This window comes from Brassica napus, chromosome A5 (genome assembly GCF_020379485.1).
Source record: "Brassica napus cultivar Da-Ae chromosome A5, Da-Ae, whole genome shotgun sequence".
Classification (NCBI taxonomy): domain Eukaryota; kingdom Viridiplantae; phylum Streptophyta; class Magnoliopsida; order Brassicales; family Brassicaceae; genus Brassica; species Brassica napus.
This window is the reverse complement of record NC_063438.1, coordinates 7,492,669-7,506,984: the sequence shown is the minus strand read 5'-3', so window position 1 is coordinate 7,506,984 and position 14,316 is coordinate 7,492,669. Positions and strand designations below refer to the sequence as shown.

The following is a 14,316-nucleotide window of genomic DNA, read 5'->3' as shown; positions in this document are numbered from 1 at the left end:
TATAGTCTAAAGCATATAGAGGGCTATAACATGGAGTAGTCTCGCATGAGAATCTGGACTAGTTGACATTTTATATTATACTATAGTAAACCTTAATAGTTTGCGGGCAAATCGAAATAGAAGACTACGCAATGGCACTGCTCTGTCACCAGAAGGAATTTTCAAGCAGTTGGATCGATTCAACCATGATGCTATCCTTGGACACAAGAAAACAAAGCTTTTGATCACCTAATGCGCGTGGCTCGGGCATGCGTACGAGGCTGTCTACATTGCACTCAAACTTGTTTTAATTCTTTTTTGCTTTAGTTGACTCTAACTAGTTCTACATTACAAACTAGCATCATTTTAATATGACATTCACATATTTGGCAAAAAAAAACTTATGTCCAACTTTTTAAATCCTTAATCAACCATACATGTAAAGTAAATTCCTAATGGTCCCTCAAATATAGATGTTCACCTGAGAAGTTCGATCGTTGGGTCAGTTGAATAACCTGTATCGTAATTAGTGCTTTTGTGTGTCCGTGCATGAGTTTTATAATACAAAAATATGACTCAGATTTGGCTTTCATTTTTGTTGTGGATCCCATCATGTTCTCTCCACTGACCCAACCTACTCAATCCTTAACATCTTCATCATATTTTGCCTCTCTAATTTTATCTATAAATAGAAAAGTCTCATTGCACACAAATCATCATATTCTCTCAGCTTCATCTCATTTTGCATATCTCTTTCTCGATCTCTCGCAAACTCCACAATTTACCTTTTCTCCTTAATCACCTGTTATGGCGAATTTAATTCTTAAGAAAACTCTTATCATACTCTTAGTCATATTTGCATCACCAATCTTTAGTACTCAGGCTCGAATCCTCCATGATGATCGAGTTGCAAACATGGGCACTATGGATAGTCATGTTCTGCTACGGGAGCTCGGGTTTGATCTCTCCAAGTTCAAAGGTCATAACGAGAGGAGATTTCTAGTGAATTCGGACAGGGTTTCACCGGGAGGACCTGACCCGCAACATCATCACTGAATGGCCCTTACGAATATGTACACTTCACCCGAAGTTAAAGCACAAATAATTGTGACTGATCCATGCAAGTCATTTGAATATCGCTATTATGCTTTCTTTCTTTTTTCCTCATCATAAATCTTACGTACAATTTTGTTGTATCAAGGTTTTGGTATCCTTGTACCTCCTTATCTATACATCAAACTTTTACTATGTATGTTTTCGTGTGTCTCCAATGAGTTACCTTTTATGTAACAGCAATTGGCTATAAATAATACACCCCGGTGTTTTCCGTGAGAGTTTTACTTTTCGTCTATGGGGGAAAAATAAAGGTAGGCTAGTTAAGTATAATGAGTAAAATTATAGCACTTGGAAATACATATGATCAAAATGATTTTTTGTGATGTTATGGCATGTTCGCTTCTTTTTTTGATAAGTATGATGGCATGTTCACTTAAATTCATAAATTAACTAAAAAAATCGTAAGAACCGGTGAAATCCAATATTTTTCTAAACTTACATGAATGATATATTTGTGATATCAAGATTCAAGATATACTCCAAGAAATCATTTATATTTTATTTATATCACTTTAGAAAAGAATAAGAGCATGTTGTAACCAACTGTTTGTGTATGCTATTAGCTTGATCCTATTATCTAACATTTTCTAAACGAGACAGAGCCAACCCGAGCTGGTCTTGTAAAAAATCAATATGTAGCGGATTTATTCATTTAGCTATTGTGAAATTTAATTGGAGAATACATACTTTAAGGTAAGAAGATCGCATGTTTGCTTAAGAAATGTTGTCATCAACTACGAATTATATATGTAAAGTGAGTGATAATAAACAAGACTAACGGTGTTAAAAAAACAAACTGTAATTCACCGGTGGGTTCAAAAAGAGAAAATAAAAACTGCATTTCACCGGCATAAACTACTGTAGTGGTAGACATTTTCAGAGGTTCAGTGGTAAACTATCAACTTGACAAATTAGCATATTCATCACCAACAAATTTAGCAAAAAAAAAAAAAACATATTCACCAACAAAAAGATTATTCTCGCCGCGCACGCATATGTCTACGTATATATGTCTACGTATATATGTACTGTTGACATCATTTGAATGTATTTATTTATCAACTCTAGACTTGACATCCTCATATTAGCCACCCGTTGAAACCATAGAACATTTATTTTGATGTTGCACCCAAAAAAAAAAGAATATTAATTTTGATGACCTAAATATGACGACAAGAGTGGTAAGTAGATACATTTGTAGGAAAAAAATTCTCAAAAGAATGTATGTCTGGATTCAATAAAACCGACTTTGGACGTATAAACTTTCAGTTTAAATAACATGTATAATGCATGCTATTGACGACAACAACAAAAACTACTCGCATTAGTGAAATATTCTTTGTACAAAGTACAAACGTGATGTGGACATGTGGTCATTTGAAAATATTTATTTATATATATATATATAATATTTATTTTTTTGCAAATTTAAAATATTTATATTTTATGAGAAAATAATTGGAAGATATGATTGACTCATGAGAAAAAATATTGGAGGCTATTACTCATTCAGAAAATGGGCCCGATACTTGTCATCATTCTTTAGAAGTTGATGAATGAAAACTCTAGGAAGAACTAATGAATTAATATATAAACACTTATAACCAACCTATTAATTATCAGTTCATTTTGTCATGGTCCATGATAAACCTAAGTTTAATAGATTTCACGATTTCTTTATATTTGAAATTCGATCTCTTGCGTGTATAGATTCATCAATTTGCTTCTAATTCTGGTAATCCTTTTTACGCAGATTAATTGTTGTTATCAATGCATATGTCCTTGTTGCTTATGCGTGACTATACAAGTGGAGATCGCATTAGGGACGATGATCAAAAAAACATTTCATGTTATGGAGTGGTTCACATAACCGATACCTTGTTGATCTTCTTCTTCTTCCGTGTACATTAATAATCCACTTCCCTAGTCACAAATTCTATCTTTTTATTGCTTAAATGTACTATTGAAAATTCCAAGATTTGGCGCCTCAGATTTTATTGCTTTTGTTTTGAAAATAAGCAGCATTTTTTATAGTTATTATATCCATGGTAATTCACATTTGTCTTCTTCTTCGTTTTCGTCCTCCTTTGCCATATCGCAATTGAGAATCCATGTCCCATCATGAGTTTTAGCCATCCCTTTGTTCTCAAGAACCCACGAATCCCCAGGGACTATGTACTTATCTTCAAGAGCATCTAAACCATTTTTAACCAGCTGCTCCAGCTTGAGTTCCGATTGATTGTGTTGCGTCCCCTCCACGCCTTGCAAGTACGCCTTGAGGTTATGGAAATGCGCTAGGCTTAGAGACCGTTTCAGGTACTCTGCTTTCAATGTGTTGATATGGAGCTCCTCCCCAACATCTGTGAACCTGAACAGCGGGTAATGAGGGATGAGATCAGGGACATTTGCTACTCTCAAGATGTTGAGTTTTTTTAGAGACTCCACGAGTGTTTTGAAGTTGCGGTCACCGACGCGGGGGCTTCCGAAAGCGAAAACCGTGACACAAGAGAGCCTGTCTTGAAGACTTGGTGTGGTCTTTGGCCATTCGTTATGGAGAAAGTCTGTGGCTGACAGAATTGAGAGAACTGCTCCCAAGCTATGGCCTGTTAAGGTGATGCTAACTTCTTCATGTTTGTACAATTCGAGTAACCTTTTGAGCTCTCCTTGAACCTGAAAATCAAACCAATGGGAATACAAGTAATAAACCAAAATTACATATTTTCTTTATATTTTTCAAGATTATATAATGAAACCAGCGATGATAATTAGTAACCAAAGTTTAATGAAACGCTCCTAAAGTCCTATGGGAGGTTAGTAAGAGACATGTTTTTTTTTTTGAGAGACCTGTTCTCGTGCACTGGTTTTGTCAAAACGTGAGCGTGGATCAGCGGTTGTATAAAGAGACAGCCAACCACTGGCAATGCGAGGTGGGTCACTCGGGTCAGCTCGAGGTAAAACCGAGATAGCTGATTCAAGTGGGAAATCAAAATCGTTAGCCCACTCGTACAGTTGAATAGTCCCTCGCCATGCTACAACAATGTCTCTTCTCCCTAACAACTCCTTGCACTCGTCTGTAGCCACCGCGACATAACCTAACCAGTTAGACTCTTTGTTCCATGCTTCCCTTGACCATGAGTTGATCATGAAACATTCTGGTAACTTTATCGACGATGTTCCATATATGAACTTAGTCACCTCGTACCTGGACATGTTTTATATAGAGGTATAGGAATATAAATTTAACCGAAATTCCTCAAACCGTATGATACAAGTAGATAAGTTTTCACCTGAAAGGGTTGTCTTTAAGGTAGCCGGTACGAGCAAAGAGCTCTTCCTTGGTGTAGCAGCTATCTCCTACGTATTTGGACAGGCGGCCACAATTGAAGGTGATGTACCCGACTTCAACCATGTGGCCGTAGTGGAGGATGTAACGGCGTAGATCCAAGTCAAGAGGATCAAGCAGGTCTTTCCATTTGCTATTGCCGCTCAACTCCTTCCATCTCTTAGCGATATCTTCCACCATTTTCACTTTTCTTTCTGAATCCAATCTTCCTCCCCCGCTCCTCTTTGTGGCCTTGTAAAATTTGTTGGAGTTTTCAAAAATGTTTGGATAATTAATGCGTGAAGTATTGGTCTTGAATACACAACATTCACATAAGTTTTGCCTTATGTTGAAGGCTTTAAAGTGTATATACGCACGTTATACTGGGTTAGAAAATAAAAGAAAATAATACAACAATTACTCCTATATATATAGTGTAACTAATATAAATTTTAATTATATTAAAAATAAAAATAAAAATAAAAAGGGAAGAATATCAAAATTATAGAATGGTAAAAAAAAAACAAGTTTTAAATGGTGACCTGGTGAGTGTGAATAGTGAATTTCTTATCATTATCTACAATTTACACTATTTACGAAAAATATTTGTTATTTCTAATTCTTTAACATTCATTTACATTAAATACTTTGTTCTTTTTATTTTATTCTTTTTTTATTTTTTTAATTTTTATTTTTTATATTTCTTTAATGGTTACCGGTTGAAGCTATATAAAAAGAGAACTATGAAGTAAAGAAGCAGGTTCCAAGTGTCAGGAGACACCAATGGCTACAATCGAGACCCTTGGGCCTTGGGAATATATACCATTGTAGAGACTTGGGTGTGCGTCCTATCGACACTCCGAGATGTGATATCAAGAAAATACGGACGGATTTTTTGATTCGGCTCAACACTTTGTTCACCACAACCCAACCTAAGGGCAATCCTCCTGGATATCTTTGTCCCATGAACAACTGGGCTTGGCCCTTGCATGAATTCAGTGGCTCGTTCCACTCTCTTCCACTGATTTACAATACAATTAATGTTTCGAAAATGTATATGTCAAATATTTATCGGCTTTCGATGTAAGAGTCCGTTACTTTTAGACGGAGGGAGATGGAAAATATAGAAAGCTTACTAGTAGTGGATAGGAGAAGCACCTTGAAAGAAGACTTGAGTGTGTGAAGGGTCAACGTTACGGTTAATCCAGCCCATGTTTATAGTCCTTTGTAAAAGGCTAGAAGCTGTTCATGTCTTTGTACAATTTGTTTTCTTCCCTCGTATAATCCCACTTGCCAACCATTATTGAACATTCCACAACAAGCACATATATAAAACGTTTGAAGAAAAATGGAAAAATAGAAAGAAAGAGAAAGGGTTTAGCGTTGACTAATGTGATCATAAGGCTGGATTCCCGCGGTGTGAGTCCACCAATACCAGGAGTTGGAGATCAGAACGTCCATGCCAAGCCAAGCATCCGCTTTTTTTTTTGATGGAGTCAAATACAAGCACTTGTCCTACTTTTTCTTGGACAACGTCTACTAGAAACTTTGTTCTGTACAGAACTATTGTCACTCCATAATTCGGCACATTTTTTTCATTTAAGTAGTAACAATACAAGATTGTTACATCAAATGATATTAGTTGATTTACTTATAAGAAAATGGATGTACATTTATTTTTCTTTACTTGTTAAAAGAAGTCATTACGTCAAATTTTTGTGTACGTAAATTAGTTTGAAACAAATTAACCATTATTTGTATCCATATGTTAGCTAACTCTTTTTATAACATCATTTAAATATAAGGTTTGGCACAGAATTGTACGCAAACAATTTATTCTGTCATGGATTCTCTTTTTTATCAGCTTGTCAAAACCAGTATGTATATGATTCCTAACACCTATACTGTCTTGGCCACAAATTTAATATACTTACAATTTGTATGTAGTATATTAAATTTGTATGTCATAACCAAATACAAAACCAAACCGAATAAAATTTGGTTTAAATCGGCAACATTTTTGTAAACCAAATTAATTGAAACCCGAACTAACCTTTCAAACCGAAACACATGTCTTATCTTAAGAAGATAAAATATAGATGGTTTATATTTCGCAGTCATATCTCATATATATTAGTCTTTCTTTATATTTTATACTTATTGTTACATGACAAGTGTTTGATATTAACGAGTCATATGGAACCAACCATTTTTTCTGGAAAAATATGGAACAATCTTGAAATATAAAATAGACGAGAGTCGAGACGAGACAAGAAGAAATAATTATTATACAACAATGGGAAAGACTTTCTCCCATAAACATTTAATTAAACACGTGTACTCAATCATAAAAAGAAGTTACACAAGAACTTGATAAAAGATAAAGGGCCTTGATTCATAGCTTTAAGCTGCTTCTTATGTTTTGCTTATACATTCTTTATATACAAAGATAGTGGTGCTTAATTTACTTACATTATATGTGTAACCATAAACATTTTTTTACAGGAACTCCCATTCAGATTCTTCTGGTGATTGATCTTCCTCAATCTGTTTCGAACTGTCGCCACATTCTCTACCATTTTCAACATCTTCTGCGTACCATTGACGGGCAAGTCGCTTGTATTCTTTCTCTCTGTTTTGCTTCATTCTTGAAGATATTGCGTCCCTGATCTTCTGCAGAATCAGTTTATTATAAGGCCTGTGTGGATGATAAATGCAAGCGTGAAACAAAGAAAAGATGAAAGAAAGAGACAAGAACCTTGTAAGGTTTGTGTTTGTCATTCTCCTTCATGTCAGAGAAAACACAATGCAATTCGTCTCTATCCACAATGATACAGCTTTCTTCAACTGATCTTCCACTAAGCTGTTGAAGAATCTCTGCTTTCTGCTCTGACTCTGAGACAGAACTCGACCCAAATTTAGTTTGCGTCGAGTCTTCATCGGTTTCCTTTCTGCAATCTGAATAGAAGAAAACAATAATCATGATGTTAAAATGATTCAAAGCTTGAGCTATTTCCAATCATGTGCATTCCATTTTAAATGCAAGCAGCAAACAATGTAATGGAATCGCATAATTATCAAATGCCTAAAGGATACACAGAACCTATGTAATGTTAATTGCTCAATATAAACGAAGAAGGTCTGGTTTATGGAATCCATAGTTCAAAAGAGAAGAATATGAGAGATGAAAAGCATAAATTTTACCATCAGAACCTGCAGGTAAGCTTGTGGCAACAGATGGTTGAATCTCTGAATCTTGGATCCTAACAGAATCAGCCACCCCAAGACCGTGGTCATTTTTGGTTCTAAGCTCTGACTCATGGCTTCTAACAGAATCAACCACTCTTAGACCGTGTTGACCTTTGCTTCTATCACCTTTCTGACACTTGTCTTTAGAAATGAGTCTTGCTACTACTCCACCTGGAGGAGGATCACTTGACTTCACAGTTCCAACATCATGTTTGACACGAGCTCTATGAACCATTGATGATATACTACTCGAGTCTTTCAGTGTGACTTGTTTGCGACCGAGCTGTGTTCTTCTGTACGGACTTCCGTAACTATACTGCCTAGGAGAAGTACAGATATCATAATCATCTGCATCAACACCACGGAACTTCACGTCAAATACATCCTTCTTCCCTTCTTGTTCTTGCTTCACATCTCTGGTTTGTTGGTTCATGCTATCTCTTTTCTTTTTGAAGGAAGAGCAAACAGGAGCGTATTCATGTAAGATAGAAACGGGTAACTGTTTCTCCGAATCCAGAGTCTCATCGGGGTTGAAATCTTGAACCACATCGGAACAGAACTTCTTGAGAGAGTTTCCAACCGTCTGAACTTGGCTCTCAACGTATTTAGCCGTGTCCTAAGAACCATAAAGAACCAAACCAAAGAGTTAAAAAAGAAGAGGTTAAATCACCGTGGACAAATGATTACAGTTACCTGGACGATGATCTCTTCAACCTCTAAGCACATTGCTTCAAACTTGTGGTAGACATTACCAACCCATGTTATACCTTTAAAATCCATTACTTTGTCTCAATCCAAGAACGTTTCTTTCTGTCAATGGAAAGAGTTGGAAAAAATTCAGAGAGAGATAATAAAGGAAGGCTATATAACAGTATCGTACACACAAACATCAATTCATGACTTATAGAAACAGGATTGCAAGAAAACAGAAGCAGCTATATATTATGCAGCTAATGTATCCAAGAGGACATTATGCAGCTTTTAAGCAAACCCTTGCATAGGTGTTTCCATTAAGCAAATCCTAGGAGCCTTTTTGAAGCTTTAATATTTTTGTATTGTTCTTAAGAATTAAGCAAAACCTCATTTCTTCAAAATCACCACAAAACTCGAAAACTCAGAAACATAAAAAAAGTTCAAATATACAAAATAACCGATCATGTGAATAAAAAAAATCAAAAACTTTCAAGTTTGTAGATCATTAAAGTAACACAGCTGGTTGATTACTAAGATGAACTAGGTCTTCGGTTAGCAAAATAATCTAACATGTACGCCAAGTTGAAATTCAAGGACTTTAATTTTTTTTTTTTAAATTGAAGCTATTGGGCTAGAGCTATGAGTATTGGGCTAACTATATGATGTATATTAGGCCTGTTAGGTATGACGGTTATTAGGTCATACGATGATGTATATATACTTTGTATGTGACGTTAAAGAGGAGCAGGAAAGCATATTCAGTTTATTCACATGGTATCAGAGCTAAAATTCCTGAAACCCTAATATTTTTTGCTTTCTTCTCCGTGTTCCTTTCATTCTTTTCTTTCTCTTCAAGTCAGAGTTTTTTTTTCTGCTCGAGCTTGCTTTCTTTACACAGTTCTTAGGTCTCAAACGTCATGAGTATCGAGGCTGTTAATACAATTCGCAGTGGTGATTCTACTGTTATGAACGTTATGACGCCGTACTCGTTGTTCTCGTCTGATAATCCGGGAGCAATGATTACTTCGGTATCATTAACCGGAGAAAATTACAATGAGTGGTCCTCCGAGATGCAAAATGCACTTCGTGCAAAGAAGAAGAAAGGGTTTATAGATGGCACGATAGCCAAACCCGATGCAGCAGGAGCTGATTTGGAGTCTTGGATGTCCGTAAACTCGATGGTTGTGGGCTGGCTCCGAACGTCGATCACACCACGTGTTCGATCCACTGTTTCGTTTATCACCAATGCCCACGACTTGTGGGAGAACTTGAAGAAAAGGTTTTCCGTTGGCAATAGGGTTCGTGTTCATCATCTACGAGCACAACTCGCGGCTTGTCGACAAGGTGGAGATTCTGTTATTGATTATTACGGAAAGATGGCAGCAATGTGGGATGAGCTTTACTCTTATAAGCCGGTTCCTTCGTGTTCATGTGGTGCAGCAGCCACTTTCGCAAAAGAGAGGGAGGAGGAGAAAGTAGATCAATTTGTCATGGGTCTTAATGAATCCCGCTTTGCGACTGTGATTCAGTCCGTTATTGACTCTGACCCTTGTCCTGAGCTGGAGCATGTTTACTCACGTGTTATACGTGAAGAACAGAGGCTGATCACATCAAAAACGCGTGAAGCCACTGACGCAATTGGTTTTGCAACACAGCTTTCCATTCGAGGAGGCGACTCGAATTCTGATTCTCGTGGTGATTCTACAGGAACTCGAAACAGAGATCGACTTCTATGCAGCAACTGTGGACGAGCTGGGCATGAAAAAGCTTTCTGCTGGAAGCTTATTGGCTATCCTGATTGGGTAATTGAGAGAAATGCTCGTTCTGAAGGAAGAGGTGGTAATCGAGGTGGACGTGGTGGTGGCTCGACGACAGGAAAAGGCCGAGCTGTGGTCAACACAGCCACTGCAACTTCTCCGCATCCCTCTGTGTTTCCAGAATTAACTGCTGAACAATGGAAAGCGATCAGCATGATGGCTCAGGAGAAAACAGGGCATGTTACAAAGGACAAGCTTTCGGGTAAGTTTGCTGGAGACATTATTATTGACACGGGCGCTTCCCACCATATGACTGGGGATTTCTCTTTGCTCGTCGACGTCGTGGACACTTCCCCGTGCTTGGTGGGTTTTGCGGATGGAAGCAAAACAATTTCATCCAGCATGGGCGTGTTACACATTACAAATGCGATCTCCTTGCATAATGTTCTTTATGTCCCGGATCTCAATTGTTCTTTGATATCTGTTTCTAAACTTCTGAAGCAATTGAAACATTGTTGTGCGTTGTTTACTGATACTCTTTGTATTGTTCAGGACCGTTTCACGAGGACCCTGATTGGAGCCGGTGAAGAACGGGATGGAGTGTATTATCTAACGGATGTGGCACCGGTTCGAGCAAACAGAGTTGGGACAGTTACTGATCAAGCTTTGTGGCATCAACGGTTGGGACATCCGGCGTTTTCAGTGTTTTCGGATTTACCTTTTTCTATTTCAAACTCGTCTAGCCCGAGTCCTTGTGACGTATGTTTTCGGGCTAAACAAACAAGAGAAGTTTTTTTTGACAGTTCTAATAAAACACAAGCATGTTTTGATTTGATTCATGTTGACGTATGGGGACCGTATCGAATGCCTTCATCGTGTGGTGCTGTGTATTTTTTAACCATTGTGGATGATTTCTCCAGATCAGTATGGCTTCATCTACTCTTAGAAAAGTCAGAAGTTCGACAAGTATTGCAAAATTTCTGCGCATATACTGAAAAACAGTTTGGCTTGAGCGTCAAAATTGTGAGAAGTGACAACGGCACTGAGTTCACCTGTCTGAGCTCGTTTTTTAAACAGCAAGGCATCATTCATCAAACATCTTGTGTGGGAACACCGCAACAAAATGGTCGAGTGGAACGTAAGCACAGACATATCCTTAACGTTGCGCGTTCTCTTCTTTTTCAGGCAAGTTTACCTACCAGGTTTTGGGGAGAGGCGATTCTTGCTTCGGCTCATGTCATTAATATTACTCCAACGAAAGTTCTCGATGGGCGTACTCCACACGAGCTTCTTTTTGGTAAGAAACCAAGTTATGACCATTTGAGAGTGTTTGGTTCGGCATGCTATACGCATCTCCGTTCCCGCGACAAGGACAAATTTGGTCCACGGAGTCGTAACTGTGTCTTTATGGGCTATCCTTTTGGGAAGAAAGGATGGAAAGTTTTTGACTTAGACACTGAAGAATTTCTGGTCTCGCGGGATGTGGTATTTAGAGAAAATGTTTTTCCGTTTCAGAGTATGTTACCTCCGGTTGCTCCAGAAGTTCAACAGAACTTGGTTGATGATGATTGGTTTATTTCACCGAGATCAGATGACAGGGGGAGTTCAGAGGAACTGATCCATCCCTCTCATGATCCTGATGCTGAGACTGCAACTCCTGCTTCATCTCCCAACCCTGTTTCAGAGACACCAGTAGCCGCAGTTGATTCATCTCTTGCAGTCGATGCTGTTTTGGTTTCCACCTCTGACCAACCACCTACGGATTTAACTCCAGCTCCGACAGTTGATAATAGCTCAGAAATTATTCCTTTGGGACGAGGTCTTCGAATGAAACAACCACCAAAACAACTAGATGATTATTTGCTTTACAATGTCCGCTGCACTGATAATACACTTCCCGTTCTTCTCGAGCCAGAATCAGCGTCTTCGTCTACGGTACCAGGTAACACTCCATATCTTCTTGAACATTACATATCTGACGCCATCTTCTCTAAAGGCCATCAAGCTTTTCTGGCCGCAGTGTTAGCAGGAGTTGAGCCTAAGAGTTATAAAGAAGCCTTGCAGGATAAAGTATGGCGAGAATCAATGGTTGATGAAATAGATGCATTTGAGAAAAATAATACCTTCAGTATCGTCGACTTGCCTGAAGGCAAAGAAGCACTTGGAAATCTTTGGGTTTACAAAATAAAATATAATGCAGATGGTACTACACAGCGACATAAGTCTCGATTAGTAGTTCTCGGCAATCATCAAGTTGCTGGCGAAGATTATTCTGAGACATTTGCACCGGTGGCTAAGATGAATACAGTCCGCACTCTGCTTAAGATCATCGCAGTAAACAAGTGGGAGGCTTATCAGATGGATGTTCATAATGCTTTCTTACACGGTGATCTCGAGGAAGAAGTCTATATGAAACTTCCCCAAGGATTTCGCCATTCAGATCCAACAAAAGTGTGTCGCCTTCATAAATCTTTATATGGTCTCAAGCAAGCTCCAAGATGCTGGTTTGCTAAGTTATCTACGTCTCTGAAGGAATATGGCTTTACTCAATCGTATAAAGACTATTCTCTCTTCATTTACACAAAAGATGCGATTGAGATGAGGGTTCTGGTGTATGTTGACGATCTGCTGATTTGTGGGAATAATGATGATGCTCTCTCCTCGTTCAAAGGTTATCTAAGCACATGTTTTCACATGAAAGATTTAGGAAAGATAAAATATTTCCTTGGTCTTGAGGTTTCTCGCAGTGACGAAGGGATTTTCTTATCACAACGAAAATATGCTTTGGAGATAATTAAAGAAACCGGCATGCTTGGGTCCAAGCCGGTTAATTTTCCGATGGAACAACGTCATGAGCTTGGCAGGGATAAAAGTCCATTCCTGACGAATCCATCTCGCTATAGACGACTGGTTGGCCGTCTACTCTATCTTCTTATTACTCGACCGGATATTACTTTCTCTGTGCATGCTCTCTCTCAGTTTATGCAGGCGCCACGAGAGGCACACTGGGAGGCAGCTCTACGCGTTGTTCGCTTTCTGAAGTCTTCTCCTGGCCAGGGTGTTATTTTTCGGTCTGATACAGACTTGACCTTGACAGCTTACTGTGATTCAGATTGGAACTCCTGTCCGGTGTCAAGGCGTTCTTTAAGTGCTTATTTTATGCTTCTCGGCGGCTCTCCGGTTTCTTGGAAAACAAAGAAACAAGATACGGTTGCTCGGTCTTCGGCTGAAGCAGAATATCGTTCCATGAGAAATGCTTTGGACGAGATTCTCTGGTTCCTCGAGTTACTAACGGAGATCGGTTTCCCGCAACAAGGGCCTGTACGTTTATTCTGTGACAGTCAGGCAGCGATTTATATTGCAGCAAATCCAGTTTTTCATGAACGAACTAAACACGTGGAATCAGATTGTCATGCTGTTCGAGATGCAGTTTTGAAGGGCACTATCGCTACTTCTCATGTAAGCACACACGATCAACTGGCCGATTTGCTTACCAAGGCCCTTGGTCGTCAACAGTTCGAATATTTAGTGTCCAAGTTGAGCATTCTTAATCTCCATGCTTCAACTTGAGGGGGAGTATTGGGCTAGAGCTATGAGTATTGGGCTAACTATATGATGTATATTAGGCCTGTTAGGTATGACGGTTATTAGGTCATACGATGATGTATATATACTTTGTATGTGACGTTAAAGAGGAGCAGGAAAGCATATTCAGTTTATTCACAGAAGCTTTGAACCAACAATAAAAAAAAAGTAAACGAAGTTCAAGAAGGTATACGTGGGTGAAAGACCCCTAAAAACTCATTTGCAATCAATCACGTGACTAGAAAGAAGTAGAAGAAGAAGAACCCTAAAAACTCATTTGCAATCAATCACAAATTGAAAAAGAAGAAAAAAGAATCTTTTAGAGAGAGAGAGGGGGAGGGATTCGTTAACCTCAAAGTAACGTACGTGCAAGGTGATCAAATCGTATTCTGGTTTCTCACTCTGATAGATTTTGTGATAGAGTTAGGGATTAAGTTATGGCGATGAAGCAATCAAAACCAAATGTGCAACACAAAACCTTTAAACCAGCTCTCTCTCTCTAAAAACACACAAAAACGTTTGCTCTAGGAAAAACACATTCTGAGGTTTTTTGTTTTCCTACTAACACAGTAATGGTTGGGCGTTATTAGCATATGTGCATGTTATTTGCATATT

The 14,316-nt window shown here is 38.3% G+C and overlaps 3 protein-coding genes across 6 annotated transcripts; 1 reads left to right on the top strand and 2 right to left on the bottom strand.

Moving 5' to 3' along the window:
• The first annotated feature begins 430 nt into the window (after positions 1 to 430).
• On the top strand, positions 431 to 1,313 carry LOC106454864 (CLAVATA3/ESR (CLE)-related protein 5). Its single transcript, XM_013896949.3, has one exon. The coding sequence runs from the start codon at positions 787 to 789 to the stop codon at positions 1,033 to 1,035; it is 249 nt and encodes an 82-aa protein (XP_013752403.1). The 5' UTR covers positions 431 to 786; the 3' UTR covers positions 1,036 to 1,313.
• A 234-nt stretch (positions 1,314 to 1,547) lies between these two features.
• Positions 1,548 to 6,015, bottom strand: LOC106453620 (phospholipase A1-IIbeta-like). The gene is made up of 3 exons (XM_048780825.1): positions 4,383 to 6,015; positions 3,940 to 4,297; positions 1,548 to 3,765 (listed from the first exon to the last, which is right to left on the bottom strand). The coding sequence occupies exons 1-3, from the start codon at positions 4,616 to 4,618 to the stop codon at positions 3,133 to 3,135; spliced, it is 1,227 nt and encodes a 408-aa protein (XP_048636782.1). The 5' UTR covers positions 4,619 to 6,015; the 3' UTR covers positions 1,548 to 3,132.
• Positions 6,016 to 6,684: 669 nt separating this feature from the next.
• LOC125575061 lies at positions 6,685 to 14,202 on the bottom strand. 4 transcript variants are annotated; one of them, XM_048780827.1, is made up of 5 exons: positions 14,053 to 14,202; positions 8,360 to 8,476; positions 7,622 to 8,282; positions 7,176 to 7,375; positions 6,685 to 7,090 (listed from the first exon to the last, which is right to left on the bottom strand). In XM_048780827.1, exons 2-5 carry the CDS (start codon positions 8,444 to 8,446, stop codon positions 6,917 to 6,919), a joined length of 1,122 nt encoding a protein of 373 aa, XP_048636784.1. In that variant the 5' UTR covers positions 8,447 to 8,476; positions 14,053 to 14,202; the 3' UTR covers positions 6,685 to 6,916. The 4 variants fall into 4 exon arrangements, with proteins under 4 accessions (XP_048636784.1, XP_048636785.1, XP_048636786.1 ...); XM_048780828.1 differs by having other exon boundaries at positions 14,068 to 14,202; XM_048780829.1 differs by having other exon boundaries at positions 6,685 to 7,087; positions 14,053 to 14,161.
• Positions 14,203 to 14,316: the final 114 nt, after the last annotated feature.